The sequence below is a fragment of the Haliotis rubra genome, unplaced genomic scaffold, assembly GCF_003918875.1.
Source record: "Haliotis rubra isolate DU_JTF1 unplaced genomic scaffold, ASM391887v1 Scf1499, whole genome shotgun sequence".
Taxonomy (NCBI): domain Eukaryota; kingdom Metazoa; phylum Mollusca; class Gastropoda; order Lepetellida; family Haliotidae; genus Haliotis; species Haliotis rubra.
The window spans coordinates 24,525-45,188 of record NW_025765446.1 but is presented as its reverse complement, the minus strand read 5'-3'; the positions used below and the strand labels follow the sequence as shown (position 1 = coordinate 45,188).

Genomic DNA, 20,664 nt, shown 5'->3' with positions numbered 1-20,664 from the left:
TATTTAGTTAACGATTATCGATGTCTATTATCTATATCGATAGCCAGCCCTACAGACGTTTATCGTGAAACCAGAGAGTTATTCACGGCGTAAACCGTGAAACACCTACCATGCGTCACGCAACAAGGCCTTCCATGCCTATCAGTGAGACATCTTTTGGATGCATCACATACTGTAGAACGGCAAGGTTCGGTTAGGGTCTGAAAACACAATTTAGCACCATCAGTAAATGTTTGTTCAAGACTGCAATTATTATGGGAAAGTTTTGTTGGCAAGGAAATATTCACTATTCTTAATTTAATTAGCGTCCAATGGACACTTTATGTTGACTCTTATAACGGTGCTGTTCCATTCGTGAACGTCATTCCGGGACAATTTGGTCGACGATTTGTGACCGTTTCATTGACTGGGTTCGAAAATAACGAAATGAGTTAATTTGAACGTGCCGCCCCAAAGCAAAGACCCTAGTGTCTTTGCGAGGATTAAAGATTAAAGAAAATCCAAAACAGATGACCCCTGACTGGAAATGCTTCCCCGTACAATAAATTATGGGAAGCATTTCGAGTAAGGGGTAATCTCAAAAACATTTTTTTAAATCATTAAGACACGAAGACCTGTGTTCAAAAGCTCACAATTGCACAGTTGCAATTGACATACATTGTGGAAAATTGAAATAGATCGTATATATAACTGTCACTTAGAAAACATTGAAGGAAACACTACCAGGAAGGTGCTGCTGGCACCCAAATGAATGAATCACTGAAAATTCGCACGCACGCACGCACGCACGCACGCACGCACGCACGCACGTACGCAAACGCACGCACGCACACACACAGGTTTAACATTCACACATACATGTTTAACGAACGTTAACCGTGTCAGTGTAAGTGAGACCCGGGATCGATTCCCCCACATACAATGTGTGAAGCCCATGAACTCACTCACTATCTCACTCACTCACTCAAGTATCGACATTTAAAAGGTATACATGGTCTGTTTCTGTACAAGCAGCCTATCAGAGAAAACATACCAATAAAACACACCAATAAAACATACCAATAAAACATACCATTTGAAAGTCGGACCGGTAAGTAAAGAGCTTGATGCCGTCACGGACAGGGTGTACGCCCGCCTCCAGGTGCAACACACAACGTAACGTCGGAACGTCGTACATGCTGACACCAACACAGTCCACGTGTAACAGGCACTGCTCCTCACATCCTAATATTCCAGTTGCTTGAGCGACGTGGCTTATAATTACATCTTTAAAAGAAACAAAGTATTCTTTTGCACAAAAATGTGCTTACGTTCCAGTCATTCATGAAATGTTAGAAACCGTTAAAAACATTGTAGTCCATTTTTCCTTTCCAATTTCTTGGGTTCAAAATAGTTTCGGTGTTGAATATCTAAGGTGAATTTTCTCATTTATGCAAAACATGTTTCATAAGGCTTAATGACATAAACAGTGTGCATTATGTACTTTAGAAATAGTAATGATAATATTCATTTTCAAAATTTCAAAGCCAATGACCATGGAAGGAAAACAGAATACTAGTAATTGAGACATGGTGATAAAATTGATTTTTAAGGCATTAAAAACACAGGCGACGGGAAATTAATTGGATAAATTATACAAATTTGAAGTTGGCAATTTTCATGCACGCCATTTCAAATTATGTTCTAAATTTAATAACTCATCGGGAAACATATCTAGAAGGGTTCTACTTACATTTTCTTGCATACATCCAGTGTCTTATAAGCATGACGAGGTACACAGTGCTAACAATATTTGCATTCATGCTTCGTCTTCTGAGCTGGTCTGTACGAATTTTATTCATGGAGAATGTTTCCTATATTCCGCCTAAACTGACAATGCACTTTTTGGTAGTTCTGTTTCATTCAAAATCTGTAATGTTCGTCTCAATGGAATTTATTCAAATACTAATCTGTTCGTTTATTGTTGCTAAATTTGGATTTAGCAGCAATATTAACCGGTTCTCTACTTAAATTTTCCACACACCATATTATAACCGTTTCTGTCGTCAACTGAGACTCACTCGATCATAAATGCCCTTATCGTGCATGCAAATTAAACCTATACTAGAATCCTCCGATGGATTTGAAGACTTTCTGGCTATTTATAATATATGATACAGGGAAACTGGTCGCAGTAATATACCTCTGATTTGAACATACATGGCTTAATGTTGAAAACTATTTGCTTCAAATCTTTGAAATGACCATGATCCATAGGCGTAGGTTCTTATGGGATTACGTTTCAAATAATATATTTTATTAATACTTTACCGTTAAAACATACCGTTATTTTTATTCTGGTGCCAAATCTGAGTCATACCTTCCAGACGACTAGTTTTACTTCTACTTCAGTAGATCAGTCAAATTTAGCGTAACGGTTAAACATGTGGAATTTCCAAACTTGATGCATCAGTGACAAAAAATTATGTCCGATGCAATTTCCTGTTTTGACTTATACCACACGTTCCCGAATTATTTAAGGTGAACAAATGACTAGACTTAGCATATGTGTATGACGGGTGCCACCGGTGGGGCAGGATACGCTCACCTTTTCGCGAACACCTGGTATCTATTTCATAGTGATTCAAAAACGTGCTCAGTCATCGTATCGCATGGTGACAATCACTGGATTGTCTGGTTTAGACTCGATTTGTTTATAAACAACATCGTACAGCTGTAATACTGCTGAAACAAATATGATCTCATGATATAGTCACAACTGTACAATCGACTCTGCTTTGAGCAGAAATGTCTTGTGGATTTGGAAAGGGTTTTGCCGCTTCTATTTGTTCTACTTACCTCCTCAAGGAAGTATTCATGTACACAATGCCATACACTCAAATACGTTCATTCCCTGTACACATCTGACTACAGCATCCAATCTGCTTCTTGACCTCATTTGCTAACCCACCTTTACTTTCCTCAATAAGAATATGAGTGGTTACAACTAGCATGAATGAATGATTACTTTCTGGCAAGACCTGTGAAGATCCGGGTTACAATTGGTCTTCAGCAACCCATGCTTGTCGTACGAGGCGGCTCAGGCTCGCTGACTTGGTTGACACATGTCATCGTATCCCAATTGCGCAGATCGATTATCATGATGTTGATCACTGGATTGTTTGGATTGTTTCTCATTTTTCAGTGTGTACATGGTACTTTCTTTGACCTGCAGTTTAGATGGACATCTGTTGGGAGGGCATAATCCAAACGTCAAACGCGGTGTTCCAAACAATGACGACATATCACCTGTAGAGCAGCAACGGCTTTATTGACACGGTTTATGTTGAAAGATGTATATAGAAGAAAGGGAAATCATGAAATCCAATAACTGACCTCTCCTCCAAATGTCAGGTCACAAGCCTTTGCCTCATTGTGCCCTTTTCGTGTGTGACACTCTGTCGCCTGAACTAAACCCTTCTCATTCCCTTTCTGTTACTAATGCCAAACTCAAGATGTATCTTTGAAATAAGGTATTCTGTCTTACTGTCTGTAGAAAACAGTGCCAAATAATTAGACTTATCGTTATTACGAAATCAAACACTGATACGAAATTTAACATCGAAACAAAGTTGAACCCATATACGAAATTGTGCATTGATATATAGCATTATTGACCTGAAGTTGAACATTCATAAGTACCAAGTTGAAGATAGATCCGAAATTAAACATTCAGTAGTACCAAGCTGAACATTGATCCGAAATTAAACATTCATTAGTACAAGATGAACATTGATCCGAAATTAACCATTCATTAGCACAAGTTGAAGATAGATCCGAAATTAAACATTCAGTAGTACCAACATGAACATTGATCCGAAATTAAACATTCATTGGCAGGTTGAACACACACCATACATTGTAGTTGGCATCATAAACTTTCCCGCACTTCTTGTGTTCAATCTGATATAAAACGTCAAACTAAACACTATCTCACCGGGCTAAATGAGTTTTTATTATACCCGTTTTGATTTCTTGAAGAAAGCTGACGATAAGGAGATTAATGAGAAAAATCTTATCATATGACATTTCCGCAATGAAAATGCGGAAACAAATATGTCTCCATTCTGGAAAATGCCTAATAAATTTCACTTCCTAATGTATCGAATACAATATACCATTAATATCAACAAATAAAGCTAAACCTGAACCGCTTGATTTGTGTTATTATGATACAAATTATTTATAAAAGATCCAAGCTGACTTGTTATTTATATTGTTATATAGAATGCATTACATGTGTAAAATGTCAGACAAAAGAAAGCATATGCTTTAACATTGGATGTGACCAAAAAGTTAATAATGTTATCAACATATGTAAACTTAAAGTTTGAAGTATAACATTGACACAAGTACCAAATGCATCATCATCGAAAGTATTCCTTGTGTGATTCAGCATCAGCCAATGTTAAACATGGGGGTATCTCTTATTTGGCCCGGCAGCGCTGACTGATCACCTTGGCAAGTGTCCTACATTCTTAAGTAATAAAGAGTTCGTAAAAATGCATCCCTTTGTATGTTATAATACATCTGCATTTATGACGGATGAAGTGTGGTGGAGTCTCAATAAATGATCTGAAAAATCAGAGAAGAAAAAAAATACGTTAAGCGATGACAAGCGAGACAAAAGTTAATGGTGTACATTGATACTCTCTATTCAAGAATATTAGCAGAGAAGGTCAAGTGTTTTATCACCGCATTTAAATATTATCCCCTTACGTTTTGAGAATTTATACGGTATTGACGTAACATGATGCCAAAGCGTTTTATACCGTTGGATCGTTGTTTTGTGTTATCTTTTTTGCTCACCGCCGCATTCAGCATTCGGATGCCTGTCTGTAAATTATCTAATCCGATACAGACAAGTAACTGACATCATGAGCATTGATCAACCGGGATACGACGACACAAATCCATCAAGTCAGCGATCCCGTTAGTCGCCTCTTACGACGCAGATCAATTCTAACCCGTATCTTCAAGAGTGTCTTGATCTTAATATAGAATCAACGTTTTAGATCCAATCGAGATGAGGCCATGTTCTGAACTCACTTTAAGGAAACCTCTGTAGATGTTACTATCCAAATCATAACGCCTTCTATTGGTCGGGTTGTCTCCGTTTGCCCGGGCCACGACTATTGCTCTGCATTTGAAAAACATTCAAACATTCAGGAGTACTGATTAAAGAATTTGGTTACATGTCCACGATACAGAATATAACAATAATTTCGTCGCTGTGCTGAAGAAACTGAAAACATGATATGGAAGCTTGATGAGTGAGTGAGTGACTTTAGTTTTACGCCGTACTCAGCAATATTCCAGCTATATGGCGGCGGTCTGTAAGTAATCGAGTCTGGACCAGACAATCCAGTGATCAAAAGCAGGAGCATCGATCTACGCAACTGGATCACGATGACATGTGTCAACCAATTCAGCGAGCCTGATTACCCGATCCCGTTAGTCGCCTCTTACGACAAGTATGAGTTACTTAAGATCAATTCTAACCCGGATCGTCACGGGTTCCAGCTATATGACAAGACATGTAAATGAACCAGTCTAGACCAGGCTATGGATTAATACAAAACCACAGGGACACATACTACGTTAACATCTGATTCATGAGTGAGTGAGTATAGAAATATTCCAGCAATATCACGGCGGGGGACACCAGAAATGGGCTTCCACATTGTACCCATGTAGGGAATCGAACCCGGGTCTTCGGCGTGACGAGTGAACGCATTAACCTCTAGGCTACCCTTTTGCCCCTACCTGACTTATGGAGTCGCTGCATGTGAAGATAATGGTTGGAATTGTCTTCAGCAACCCATGCTTGTCGTAACGAATGACAGACATGATCGGGTGATCAGACTCCCTGACATGGTTGATGCATGTCATAGTTCCCCGAATGCGTAGGTCGATGTCAGTGACTAGATTGTCTGACCCATCGATTATGAAATAATGCTGAATGCGCAGTTTAACGACACTCATACATACTCTCCATCTCACACACACGCGCACACGCACGCACGCAAGCACACACACGCACGCACACGCACATACATACATACATGTACATATATACATACATCCACACACATAGATACATGCATGCATGCATACATACATACATCCACACACATGCATTCATGCATGCATGCATACATACATACATCCACACACACATACATACTAGATGCAACACGATAGATGGGCCGTTTTGTTTTTATATTGTTTTTCCGAAGTTTCGAAGTTTGTGTTATTATCTACACCTAAACATAGTGATACTTACGCTGCTGGCTCCAAGATGTAGACTTTGTCACCATCCGAAGCGATATCACTGCATTTGTTTCGACTCCCTAAATACTCTGGCCTTGAATTTGATTTCATGACTAATTTAGCCGGATATGGTGAACACAGGTACATAATTCCTGCCAAAAGATCAAACAAACGTCATCATCATTATTCTTCTTCTTATTATTATTATAATGTATTGATATAGTGCCGAGTTCCAGGCGCTTTGTTTTTCCCTCGATCATAGGATGTCAATCTCAATGGCACTTCGTATTATCAATCTGAACTCCCTGGGGAGTATACAACTCTTGCAGCGACTAGACGCATAGAGTTAATATGGCTTTCCCATCCTTACGAGGTACCCATTAACAGCTGGGTGGACTGGGACACAGTACTTTGTCCAAGTTTACTGCATGTTGCTGTACCCGCAACTAGGTGTTTGCATGTATTCATGTGGCCACCATCTGGTCATATACCAACGGATTCGTGGGTTCTTTTAAGTGCACAGGGTTGTGTACTGTACACTAGGGGTTGTGACAACACTGAAAGAGTCTGCACACAAAGTTGACTCCAAGGTTTTACACCCGGTCACAGGTGGGCTCGATCCCGACACCTCAAGTTCGCTGGATCACTAGCCTGGCGCCTTAGACAGCTCGGCCACCACGCCATAACTCGTGTGGTACGAAATACCGTATGGGTATACCAAAATGGGAGCATGGGTTGCTAAAGATTAATCTACAGTAACCCATTCTTGCTACCCATTCTTGCGATTATGGCTTGTCTCTAGTCGTCAGAAAGTGCTCAAGCGACTCAAGGCTGAAGGAATTATGGCATGCAGAGGAACTATTTTGACAGTGCAGTATCGTCGTCTGACATTGAGACGGGCAGCGACGTGACTGGTAGAAGGTTGTCTTCACTGACTAAATCAGGTTCCGTCGGTTAATAGCTGATGGAAAACCAGCGTGTTAAGCACCGATGGGGAGAACAAACAGCGGCAGGTAGCGTTCAGGAGGAATTTGTGGCAGCAATGAACACCACTGATCATTGTGAACGAACAATCATTGCCCTCAATTCATAGTTTCAACTCTGCACTTAACAACATTTTAGCTACATGTCGGGGAAAATATTCAGTCTTCATCAGACAAATGAGGAAACGAGCAATGCCTTTGGGGTGGCAGGCATCCAGCCCGACAAGGTCATCCCATACATAAAGTCGCCTTTTACGACCATCGTAGGTTCTCAACACGAAATTACCCGAAACAGAAGTCTTAAAAGGAAATTAAGTCATGTTTTCATATCATTGAACAATCATTTCTGATAGTTTACCAAAGCTGTCCTTCACATGTTTGTCAAGCGTCCTTACCGTTTGGACCAATAGTAAAACCAGTCAAAGCTTTGAAGTGCGCGACCGCTACGCTGTTGCCACCAGAATACGGAACCCGGTTAACAGAGTAGAGTTCACGGCTCAGTTCAATCCAAAGCACACACCTACAAAATAGAGTAACACGGTTTTATTTGGTTTCTGTGTTGTTGAGATCCACACTCAGCAATATTCCAGTTATATGGCAGCGGTCTGTAAATAATCAAATCTTATCCAGTGATCGTCATCATGAGTATCGATCTACGCAATTGGGATACGATGACATGTGTCAACCAAGTCAGCGAGCCTGACACCCGATGCCTTTAGTCGCCTCTTAGGACAAGCATAGGTTGCTGAAGATCAATTCTAAACCAGATCTTCACGGTTCCGAGCCACTGTGCGTCTCACTCAATGATAGACACATGATTCATGAAGTCATACCTCAAAGATGAAGCATCACAGAAATAGAAGTACGCAGCTTCTTAACAGCCACCTACAGCCCCACGACCCTTCACAATTGCTCAAATTCTTTCACTTAAAAAATGCGGGATTGTGTGAAAAACTGTTCAACCTTGAAACTTCATTTTTACAAATATGAGATATGACTTCTGTAGTGTGACATCTGACTTAAAACCGACAGAAATAATGTAAGATTCAGATAACCTATTTCATGTTTCCAGTACACCTTCCATGAACTTAAGGAATGCACAAAATTCGTATCTTGTTGGCGTTCATATACAGGAAAAAGAAACCGTTGATTATAGCAGCGGTGTGGTATATCAGCACCTTGGTGGCATACTGTTTCACACTTCAAGTATTTTCTCTAAAAACTTTTTTTTTAAAAACAAAATTGAAATAAACATATACTAATCAAAATGTAACAAACTACTTGACGAGACAAACATATCGAAATTTGGCAAAAAATCACGTCTAAAGCAAAACATGACATAACGCCAGTTTTTAAAAAATATAATTATTTCACTATGCGTCAACATTTTAGACTTTGGATTAAACATGCATTGAAGATACAGATATACTTGCTCGTTTTTTGTGTCCAGTGTAGCATCTGTAGGCAAATGGACTCTGGTAACGCGCTGCACGTGAGACTTCTTATTGAATGGAATGTATGCCTTGTATATGTTCTTGACCGTAATGAAAAATATCCGACGGTTGTCAGTTTTAACTTTCAGGAGCTTCTCTGCAAATCAAGGAACCAGATTAAAATGAACACGTATCACACATGATAAGTGTGACGTACTCTGATTAATGCCATAATCACTGAAAGTTTAAACCCAGCTAATGTTCGGTCTGTAAATAATCGAGACCGGACCAGACAATCCAGTGATGAACAGCTTGAGCATCGATTTACAACCAAGCCAGCGAGCCTGACCACCTGATCCCGTTAGCCACCTCTTACGACAAGCAAAGAGCCTTTAGGGGCTCAAATAATGTTGTAAATGAAAAGTATAGACTGAATTATTTCTGACAGTGCTGGCACAAGCTGAACGAAGATGTCAGAAGAAGATGGTCATAATTATGTCTTATCATGAGTAAAAAACGTATTTTTCCCTCATTAGAAATTGGTGGCTTATTTCAGAAAATATCGGACCACCTCTTCTTTCATTTCAGCAATATTTGTCAGATTTTTCTTATTGACACTTTCCTTCGCAAGTCCCCAAACATTTTCTATTGGATTTGGATTTTAGGTCAGGGCTATAGCTTGGCCAATATAATAATGTCATATTTTGGGTCCAAAACCAGGCCTGTGAATGCTTTGAATAATGTTATGGGTCGTTGTCCTGCTGGAAAATCCAAACATTTCCATTGAGCACGTGAGCAGATGGAAGTAAATGTCCCTCGAGAATATATGTGTACCTCGCACTGTTCATATCCCCTTCAAATACACGGAGAAGCGTTGCCCCTAACACAGATATGCCACCCCACACGTTAAATTTCGGACTGTACTTTGGGCGCTGATACAAAGGTTTTTCAGTTTGTTTGGTCCAGAATTTCAGTGTATTAGGAAACAGCCACACAGAACTTTCATCTGAGAAAATCACATTGTCCCAGTTAATATTTCTATGCTGTAAGCACCAGTTCAACCTTCGCTCCTTTTGTTCAGGTTTCATGATCGGTGAAGGAATTCCTCGACTTTTCTGCCAGCCCATTGCATTCAGCTCAGTTCTAATTACAGACAGCCACAGTTCCTATATCAGTCATATCAAGCCTTAAGTTTTCTAAACTCCTTCGTTTGTTTTTAGAAACAAGAATACCAAGCCGCCTCCTGTCACCGACAGTCAATTGTCTGGACCTACCTGCGCCTCCCTGGTGCTCAATGCCATATCCATTTTCAATATTTTGCAAAACACGATAAACAGTAGACAAAGGGATGCCCGTTCTACTTGAAATCAGTTTAGCTGATCTGATGTCCTTGTTATTATACTCTAAAATCAACTTCCTCTTCTCTAAATCATCCATACTGAGGATAACTGAAAATGTCGTCTGCTAGCAAGTAAACAAAGGGGGATAACTCTTCACAAACTAATGAAAAAGGATTAAGGGAGATGTCTTTCTAGAATGAAACCAAACACTTGATAGCTGGTCAAGGTTGTCTTATACTAGAAATCCAATTAAACATATTCCTAAAATTCTTAATAATTTCTGGTCATACTGTATATGTACAATTCCGATAGCTTTCGTATGAGTAATTCAATTGGGACTGAAACATTGCTCATCTCCGATAGCTTTCATTTTAGTAATTCAGTAGGGGCTGAAACATTGCTCATCTCCGATAACTTCCATTGCAGCAATTCAGTAGGGACTGAAACATTGATCATCTCCGATAGCTTTCATTTTAGTAATTCAATAGGGACTGAAACATTGCTCATCTCCGATAGCTTTGTTTTAGTAATTCAGTAGGGATTGAAACATTGATCATCTCCAATAGCTCTATTTTAGTAATTCAGTAGGGACTGAAACATTGCAAATCTCCAATACCTATAGTTTAGTAATTCAGTAGGGACTGAAACATTGCTCATCTTCAATAGCTTTATTTTAGTAATTCAGTAGGGATTGAAACATTGCTCATCTCCGATACCTTTCATTTCAGCAATTCAATAGGGGCTGAAACATTGCTCATCTCCGATAGCTTTCATTTTAGTAATTCAGTAGGGGCTGAAACTTTGCTCATCTCCGATAGCTTTATTTTAGTAATTCAATAGGGGCTGAAATATTGCTCATCTCCGATAACTTCCATTGCAGCAATTCAGTAGGGACTGAAACATTGCTCATCTCCGATAGCTTTCATTTTAGTAATTCAATAGGGACTGAAACATTGCTCATCTCCGATAGCTTTGTTTTAGTAATTCAGTAGGGATTGAAACATTGATCATCTCCAATAGCTCTATTTTAGTAATTCAGTAGGGACTGAAACATTGCAAATCTCCAATACCTATAGTTTAGTAATTCAGTAGGGACTGAAACATTGCTCATCTTCAATAGCTTTATTTTAGTAATTCAGTAGGGATTGAAACATTGCTCATCTCCGATACCTTTCATTTCAGCAATTCAATAGGGGCTGAAACATTGCTCATCTCCGATAGCTTTCATTTTAGTAATTCAGTAGGGGCTGAAACTTTGCTCATCTCCGATAGCTTTATTTTAGTAATTCAATAGGGGCTGAAATATTGCTCATCTCCGATAACTTCCATTGCAGCAATTCAGTAGGGACTGAAACATTGCTCATCTCCGATAGCTTTCATTTTAGTAATTCAATAGGGACTGAAACATTGCTCATCTCCGATAGCTTTGTTTTAGTAATTCAGTAGGGATTGAAACATTGATCATCTCCAATAGCTCTATTTTAGTAATTCAGTAGGGACTGAAACATTGCAAATCTCCAATACCTATAGTTTAGTAATTCAGTAGGGACTGAAACATTGCTCATCTTCAATAGCTTTATTTTAGTAATTCAGTAGGGATTGAAACATTGCTCATCTCCGATACCTTTCATTTCAGCAATTCAATAGGGGCTGAAACATTGCTCATCTCCGATAGCTTTCATTTTAGTTATTCAGTAGGGGCTGAAACTTTGCTCATCTCCGATAGCTTTATTTTAGTAATTCAATAGGGGCTGAAATATTGCTCATCTCCGATAGCTTCCATTGCAGCAATTCAGTAGGGACTGAAACATTGCTCATCTCCGATAGCTTTAATTTTAGTAATTCAATAGGGACTGAAACATTGCAAATCTCCAATACCTATAGTTTAGTAATTCAGTAGGGACTGAAACATTGCTCATCTTCAATAGCTTTATTTTAGTAATTCAGTAGGGATTGAAATATTGCTCATCTCCGATAGCTTTCATTTCAGATATTCAATAGGGGATGAAACATTGCTCATCTCCGATAGCTTTCATTTCAGCATTTCAATAGGGGATGAAACATTGCTCATCTCCGATAGCTTTCATTTCAGCAATGCAATAGGGGCTAAATCATTGCTCATCTCCGATAGCTTTCATTTCAGCATTTCAATAGGGGCTGAAATATTGCTTATCTCCGATAGCTTTCATTTCAGCAATTCAATAGGGGCTGAAACATTGCTCATCTTTAATGCTGTAAAATACCATATCTCGTACTTATACTCCTTACGGAGTCTGCAAGTTATACTTTTTCCACATGCTCCTTACCACTTTTCACCCACGGCGTTATGGACATGTCTGACTTCCGAAGTCTCTTTAGAGGTGTTTTTATGATCTGAAATGAACGTATCCACAGCAATTTCCACTCTGACTCAGAATATTCAATGTCCCTTATCAGATCGTCTCCGGGTAGGCGTATTTCGTACTTTAGATTGAAGTCTAACAGATTTATCTTCCACACCAATCTGTTGTTCGGGTCCATCACCAACAGGTGCTCTGGTAAACAAAATAACATGGAGCAAATTTAATCATAATTTGCCCAGTGAATCTTATGATACATGTAAAATCGTCAGGGATCGAAATGGGTCTGGGTTGTCTAATACGCCACAGTTTGTTGTCAAGGTTGCCTCGCTAAGGTGAACCAGGATCCTGTAGTTTTCAGTTTGGTCTGTCAGATTCGGCTTGACTGCAAGTCACCACCAGGATGTGCTTGTTAGTTCCACAAAGGGGCGGTGGAGTAGCCTAATGGTTAAAGCGTTGGCTCGTCACGCCGAAGACCCGGGTTCGATTCCCCACATGGGTACAATGTGTGAAGCCCATTTCTGGTGTCCCCCGCCGTGATGTTGCTGGAATATTGCTAAATGCGGCGTAAAACTAAACTCAGTCAGTCAGTCAGTAGTTCCACAAAGTGGTAAACATCCTTGAACTGCGTAATTTTGGGATTTACTCTGATCCTATAATCTGTCAGTGGCTGGCAATGTCTATTCACATACTTCCATAATATATCCGAAAGAAATCCGTGATCTGCAGTTTCCCTTGTATGATTTATTTAGAATGCATTAAATTCTAATAAAATAGATGGTACGACTTCATTTCTATATATACTCATAGAAACGAATAAGGGAACACATGAAAGTACAAGTGTTCCTTTATTCATTTCCAGAATTTCACTCATTAATACATACCTGGTGAAGAAATCTGTAAAAGAATGAAAGGAACGCTTGCACTTTCATGTGTTCCCTTATTCGTTTTTATGAGTATATAATAATACAGACAGTAACATACACACATATACATACACGTTTACTTGTCAAATTGTCTATAAAAAACAAAATCTGTTAAGGCGACAAGATGGCGAAGTGGATAAAGGGTTCACTTGTAACAATATACACTATCTAATCTACAAAGGGGAGCATTCAGTATATATTCCTGGTTGCGATTTACACATGACACATATAAAGCGATTTTTCATATGGACACTTTTTGTGGGTAACATACCGGAGCTACTGGCACGTGACCATGTGGTCCACCCATAATCATCGTAGCTGCTGGGAACTGACGCTCTGGAACTGCTAGAACGATCATAGTTGTTGGGACGTGACGCTCTCGACCTAGAACGATCATAGTTGTTGGGACGTGACGCTGTCGACCTGCTAGACCCACCATAGCTGTTGGAACGTGACCCTCTCGACCTGCTAGAACGATCATAGTTGTTGAGACGTGACGCTCTCGAGCTGCTAGACCCACCATAGCTGTTGGAACGTGACCCTCTCGACCTGCCAGAACGATCATAGTTGTTGAGACGTGACGCTCTCGAGCTGCTAGACCCACCATAGCTGTTGGAACGTGACCCTCTCGAGCTGCTAGAACCACCATAGCTGCTGGAACGTGAATCTTTGGATCTTCTGGACGAGTCTCTTTTCGGTTTCTTTTTTCTTGACGTCTTCGTGGTCGGTTTATGTCTGTCCTTCGGTTTGCTTTTTGCCTTTTGCGTTTTGTCTCCAACGAACTGTACATTTAGAAGTCCAGTAAAGTTGTACAAATATCGTCTTTTTTGTACATTACATAGAAATACAAATGCATAAGGAAAGGACCTTTACAGGCCCACATAAACTGACGATCAAAAGAAAGTTGTCACCTTAAAATTGCGAATAATCCCAAAACGGGTTATAACACATGTTAGTCACTTATGGAAACACTGCATGCGAACACAATTTGCAAACAACCCAGCTCATGCACCCGTCAATGCACGTGCTGCGACCCTAAAACCAAAAATACGTGTTTCGTTTTTCCATGGAATCTCCATGCAGATACCACTATATATTTCAATCCAAATGGTCACACACTGTCACATCAACCAAAAAAAACATCAGAGCGATGCCACGTTTAAGTGCAGAAGAGAGGGAGAGAGCCATTGGCATGGCCATGACGGGGACGCCAAAGAACCTTTGGATGCTCACGTCAGACCATCACTAAGTTGTTCCAGCGGTAGCACCAGACTGGCAGAACGTGTGACAGACCTCGGAGTGGCAGACCACACGTCACAACACCCGGACAAGATAGATATCTACGCAATCGGTTCCTGACAGTGACGGAATCTGCAGCAATGGCATTGGGTGACCGGGTAAGGCGACAAACACTGAGGAGACGATTGCGTCATGTCGGTATCAGGGCCTACCGACCCTCACGCGGGATGGCGCTGATCGCCCAACAACGCCTCGCCAGACTACAATGGGCCCGAGGTGTACGACGGTGGCAGCGGCGAGAACGGCAACGTATTCTGTCCACTGATGAGAGTAGATTTAATATGGTCCATGCAGACGGGAGAGTTCGTGTGTACTGCCGTAGAAACGAAAGACTGGCTCCAACTTGTGTCGAAAACCAAAAGACGGAACAGGTTGTTATCCGTGGCAACCTGAATGCACAACGGTAAATATAGTGCCATTTTTGCAGCAACAACCAAGGGGGACCCTGTTGCAATAAGACTATGCACGTCCCAACACAGCAAGGATCACTCAGAACTTTCTCATTAACGTCAATGTAGCCGTCTTGTCATGGCCCTCACGTTCTCCACAACAAGTCTCCCACAGAACACCTATCGGATCATCTTTGTAGAGAGCTGAGGAGACGTCCCCAGCCAACTAATCTTCAGGCCTTAAATGATACTTGGCAACGCATACCGGCTTACGTCATCTGACGTCATCCATGAGAAAGCGTTGTGGAGCATGCAGTCTTTGCCAGAGGAAGTCCCACGAGGTATTGATGGTGTCTCTCAAGTCCCCAGTCACAGGGTTCACTAACTATTGGACACAGTTGCTTTTCCAGGTTGTGTGAAACAAACGACATCACCTCGATATTGTGCAAGATTGATAACACATTTATGAAATATAATTATTTGCTTACATCAACATAACTTGAGCGTTCGTTAGCGTTACTTTCTTTTGATCGTCAGTTTATATTCTACAGACCAAAATTAAGGAAATTAACGAGTTACAATTGGCTATTACATCTGAACACTTTTTTATAGCGACGAAACTTCACATCATGCAGGAACGGTAGGGTAGCCTAGTGGTTAAAGCGTTTGCTCGTCACTCCGAAGACCCGAGTTCGATTCCCTACATGGGTACAATGTGTGAAGCCCATTTCTGGTGTTCCCCGCCGTGATATTGCTGGAATATTGCTAAAAGCGGCGTAAAACCAAACTCACTCACATCATGCATGGACTAGACGTGCACACAGACGCTTAAGAGGAACCCACAATCACTAATTCAGTTGGACTAAGTCCATGCTTAAAATGCCTCTCAGACATTATCTAAACGTGAAGACCAAATGGGTGGGATTGCAGTGAGACAAAGAAATGCAGGGCCTTAAACCGTCACCTACACAAGACCGTCTCATTTTATTAATTACACTGAGAAAAAGATTCAAATCTTCATGTTATTAATAGAGATTTCCGTACAATATCTGCAAGGATATTTTTCAACATCTACCGGTTCTATGCAACCTCCCTGAAAAGAAGGCGTCCTGTGAATGATGTGACCAAAACATAGGCAGCAAAGCTTATGATGAACTCGCCATCGCCAGGCACGGGCTGAAGGTCAAGCAAACACACAAACCAAGGTTTTGCCTCCGATTCTCAGATGACAGAACATTTTGTCGGCGATGTAGCGGTAGTTGGTTGGCCAGGTCAACAATGCATGCATATGATCGGTATGGAGGAGGGAGGGTCATTGTTTAGAGGGGGATCACACATTTGGAACTGAGTGTGTTATTATGGTGGACAACTGACGGACAGAAGACATGTTTACGAAATGTCGTTACATATTATAGGCTGGAAGTTTCAAATGCTTGATGACAATGTCAAACCACATCGAGCCCAGGTTTTGCCCCAGTTTTTTTCCGATAGGAAGTAATACGGACATTTAACAGACCCACAACATCCATTGACACTTTCCTAACAGTGCATTTATGTGATGTTCTAGGGCGGAATGTGTGCGCCATAGACATAACAGTAGGCAACATGGTCCAGCTTGAGCGAGATCTTCTGGCGCAATGGTGGGAAATAACAAGGGCTACTAGACGCAAATAAATCAACATATTCAAAATACAAATTTATAGTCATTGTACCTTCAATTTTATTTCACAAGTTCTTCGTATTTTGGGAGCTTGGGGACACTGTCTCACATGTAAGTATGTTAGCCAGTGTTTTGGCCATAGCTTTAAGCATCACTATCTGACATGAAGGTAAATTGGTTGGTGTTTTGGCCATAGCTTTAAACATCACTATCAGACATGTAGGTAAATTGGTTGGCGTTTTGGCAATTGCTTTAGGCATCACTATCAGACATGAAGGTAAATTGGTTGGTGATTTGGCCATAGCTTTAAGCATCACTATCAGACATGTAAGTATATTGGTTGGTGATTTGGCCATAGCTTTAAGCATCACTATCAGACATGTAAGTATATTGGTTGGTGATTTGGCCATAGCTTTAAGCATCACTATCAGACATGAAGGTATATTGGTTGGTGATTTGGCCATAGCTTTAAGCATCACTATCTGACATGAAGGTAAATTGGTTGGTGATTTACCCATAGCTTTAAGCATCACTATCAGACATGTAGGTAAATTGGTTGGTGTTTTGGCCATAGCTTTAAGAATCACTATCTGACATGAAGGTATATTGGTTGGTGTTTTGGCCATAGCTTTAAGCATCACTATCTGACATGAAGGTAAATTGGTTGGTGTTTTGGCCATAGCTTTAAGCATCACTATCAGACATGTAAGTATATTGGTTGGTGTTTTTGCCATAGCTTTAAACATCACTATCAGACATGAAGGTAAATTGGTTGGTGATTTGGCCATAGCTTTAAACATCACTATCAGACATGAAGGTAAATTGGTTGGTGTTTTGGCCATAGCTTTAAGCATCACTATCAGACATGCAAGTAAATTGGTTGGTGTTTTGGCCATAGCTTTAAACATCACTATCAGACATGAAGGTAAATTGGTTGGTGTTTTGGCCATAGCTTTAAACATCACTATCAGACATGTAAGTATATCGGTTGGTGATTTGGCCATAGCTTTAAGCATCACTATCTGACCTGTAGGTAAGTCGGTTGGTGATTTGGCCATAGCTTTAAGCATCACTATCAGACATGAAGGTAAATTGGTTGGTGTTTTGGCCATAGCTTTAAGCATCACTATCTGACATGAAGGTAAATTGGTTGGTGATTTACCCATAGCTTTAAGCATCACTATCAGACATGTAGGTAAATTGGTTGGTGTTTTGGCCATAGCTTTAAGCATCACTATCTGACATGAAGGTATATTGGTTGGTGTTTTGGCCATAGCTTTAAGCATCACTATCTGACATGAAGGTAAATTGGTTGGTGTTTTGGCCATAGCTTTAAGCATCACTATCAGACATGTAAGTATATTGGTTGGTGTTTTTGCCATAGCTTTAAACATCACTATCAGACATGAAGGTAAATTGGTTGGTGTTTTGGCCATAGCTTTAAACATCACTATCAGACATGAAGGTAAATTGGTTGGTGTTTTGGCCATAGCTTTAAGCATCACTATCAGACATGTAAGTAAATTGGTTGGTGTTTTGGCCATAGCTTTAAACATCACTATCAGACATGAAGGTAAATTGGTTGGTGTTTTGGCCATAGCTTTAAACATCACTATCAGACATGTAAGTATATCGGTTGGTGATTTGGCCATAGCTTTAAGCATCACTATCTGACCTGTAGGTAAGTCGGTTGGTGATTTGGCCATAGCTTTAAGCATCACTATCAGACATGAAGGTATATTGGTTGGTGTTTTGGCCATAGCTTTAAGCATCACTATCTGACATGAAGGTAAATTGGTTGGTGTTTTGGCCATAGCTTTAAGCATCACTATCAGACATGTAAGTATATTGGTTGGTGATTTGACCATAGCTTTAAGCATCACTATCAGACATGTAAGTATATTGGTTGGTGATTTGGCCATAGCTTTAAGCATCACTATCTGACATGAAGGTAAATTGGTTGGCGTTTTGGCCATAGCTTTAAGCATCACTATCAGACATGAAGGTAAATTGGTTGGTGATTTGGCCATAGCTTTAAACATCACTATCTGACATGCATGAAAGTAAATTGGAGTTTAGGGACATTAAACACTCAGCAAAAACACATGTTCATTTCCTAGTATAGACGGAAACTGACTAAGATTTCTTATGGATGATGGAAAGGGTTTTGTCTCCCCTATTAATGAATTGCAATTTGCGAGCAATACAAGTCACGATCATGTGTAATAAAAAAGAGTCATATTTTAATGACTATTTTTGTTTCACGCCGCACTCAGTACTCGTCAAGCTATATGATGGCGGTCTGTAAATTATCGAGTCTGGACCAGACAGTCCATTGATCAACATCATGAGCATCGATCTACGCTATTGGGATACGACGACACGTGTCAACCAAATCAGCGAGTCTGACCACCCGATCCCGTTAGTCGTCTCTTACGACAAGCATGGGTTGCTGAAGATCAATTCTAACCCTGACCCTGCGGTTAAGTAAATGGGTTTTATTACTAAACATGAATCATGTTCAAGACATTAGTAGTATAGCTGAAACTGCCAATACCTTTCAGAATCGAACCCGGGTTTTCGGTGTGACAAGCGAACGCTTTAACCACTAGGCTACCCTACCGTCCTTTATGGAAGCAGTGACATTTCTTAAAATTATAATTTTAAGAATATTCAATATTTAACGTGTACTCACGTGAAGATGACCTGTGGTGATGTCCCGAGGTAGTGACCACGATTCTCTTTGGTTAGTGTTCATATTCAAAACTATCACTTTACTGAAAAGTAAAAGCTAATAAACATTGATCATGAATAATGGTCTTATCTTAGGTGGCATAAATATGCATTACTTAGAAAGCGAAATGTTCAGAAAGTATATTGATGTTATAAGCTCTGTGGCTTCGTATCGTAACCATCATTTTACAGTTCATTCACTCATTCATTCACAGTTTGAACATAATTTGTATTACGCGAACCTGTGACGAACATGGAATATACTTTTATTCTGAAAATTTGATAAATGCGACACGAAAGAAACTGGGGTTATGATCCTCTGCTCATATGATGTCGTTCTTATGATAATTGATGTTAAAGTCATATTTTGCTGAACAGAATTGCGTGCCTTTGTTACGCCAGGAAGCTCTGATCGTGGTTTCGAACTGAGGTTCTCCTCGATTATGTTACTAGGTTTGCCAGCACCATTATGGTGTTCGTAGAAAACGTTTGAAATGTTTAATGTATATCCTACATCAGTGTATGAAATAAGGCCCGTCCGACCGCCCGAGACGGGCTAGATATCTGACGGACAGTCTAAATTTATAGCTAGCCAGCTAGTCTAGTTAAAAAATAGATAACATGTTCCATCCCTTCGACTCTGACTATACCCGTGAAAATCCGGGTTAGAATTGATCTTCAGTAACCCATGCTTGTCGTAAGAGGCGACTAACGGGATCGGGTGGTCAGGCTCGCTGACTTGGTTGACACATGTCACCGTCTCCCAATTGTGTAGAACGATGCTAATGCTGTTGATCACTCGATTGTCTGGCCCAGACTCGATTATTTAGCTGGAATATTGCTGAGTGCGGCCCGAAACTAAAGACTAAAGAGTGCGGCATAAAACTCGGAGACGGATTTCTCTGACAATGACTGTTGTGAATAGACCGTAAATACATGTCTCAGGCTCATTATTCATTGTAACAAAAACGTGAGATATTTTTCTTTGGATTGTCAGGTCTGGTTAAATCCATTTTGGACTGGTAACATTTGGAAGTTACTAGCCCTGATGTCTGGCTGTTGTTTTGGCTTAGTTCGTACACTGCCTATATAAAGAGGGCACGCCATGACATACCTAGAGTACTGTTAGAAATGCCGTTAGACTAAACTCACTCTCTTACCCATACGTTCTCGCAATGAAGTAACCCTGTATCAGAAATTTGATTAAGTGATTTTGGCAAATACTTTGCAGCCATATTACCAGCAATACA

At 40.2% G+C, this 20,664-nt stretch overlaps 1 protein-coding gene across 1 annotated transcript; it reads right to left on the bottom strand.

Annotated features, from left to right (window-relative positions):
- Nucleotides 1-12,655: 12,655 nt before the first annotated feature.
- Nucleotides 12,656-19,443, bottom strand: LOC124270081 (keratin, type I cytoskeletal 9-like). The gene is made up of 3 exons (XM_046705102.1): nt 19,377-19,443; nt 13,605-14,115; nt 12,656-12,792 (listed from the first exon to the last, which is right to left on the bottom strand). Exons 1-3 carry the CDS (start codon nt 19,437-19,439, stop codon nt 12,656-12,658), a joined length of 711 nt encoding a protein of 236 aa, XP_046561058.1. The 5' UTR covers nt 19,440-19,443.
- Nucleotides 19,444-20,664: the final 1,221 nt, after the last annotated feature.

Bases quoted from the DNA above. Each gene is read 5' to 3' on its own strand.
- LOC124270081 (XM_046705102.1), bottom strand. From the start codon at position 19,439: ATGAACACTAACCAAAGAGAATCGTGGTCACTACCTCGGGACATCACC. The intron at 14,116-19,376 runs GTGAGTACACGT...CTAAATGTACAG, and splicing joins TCACCACAGGTCATCTTCAC to TTCGTTGGAGACAAAACGCA. The intron at 12,793-13,604 runs GTATGTTACCCA...GGTGACTTGCAG, and splicing joins GTCACGTGCCAGTAGCTCCG to TCAAGCCGAATCTGACAGAC.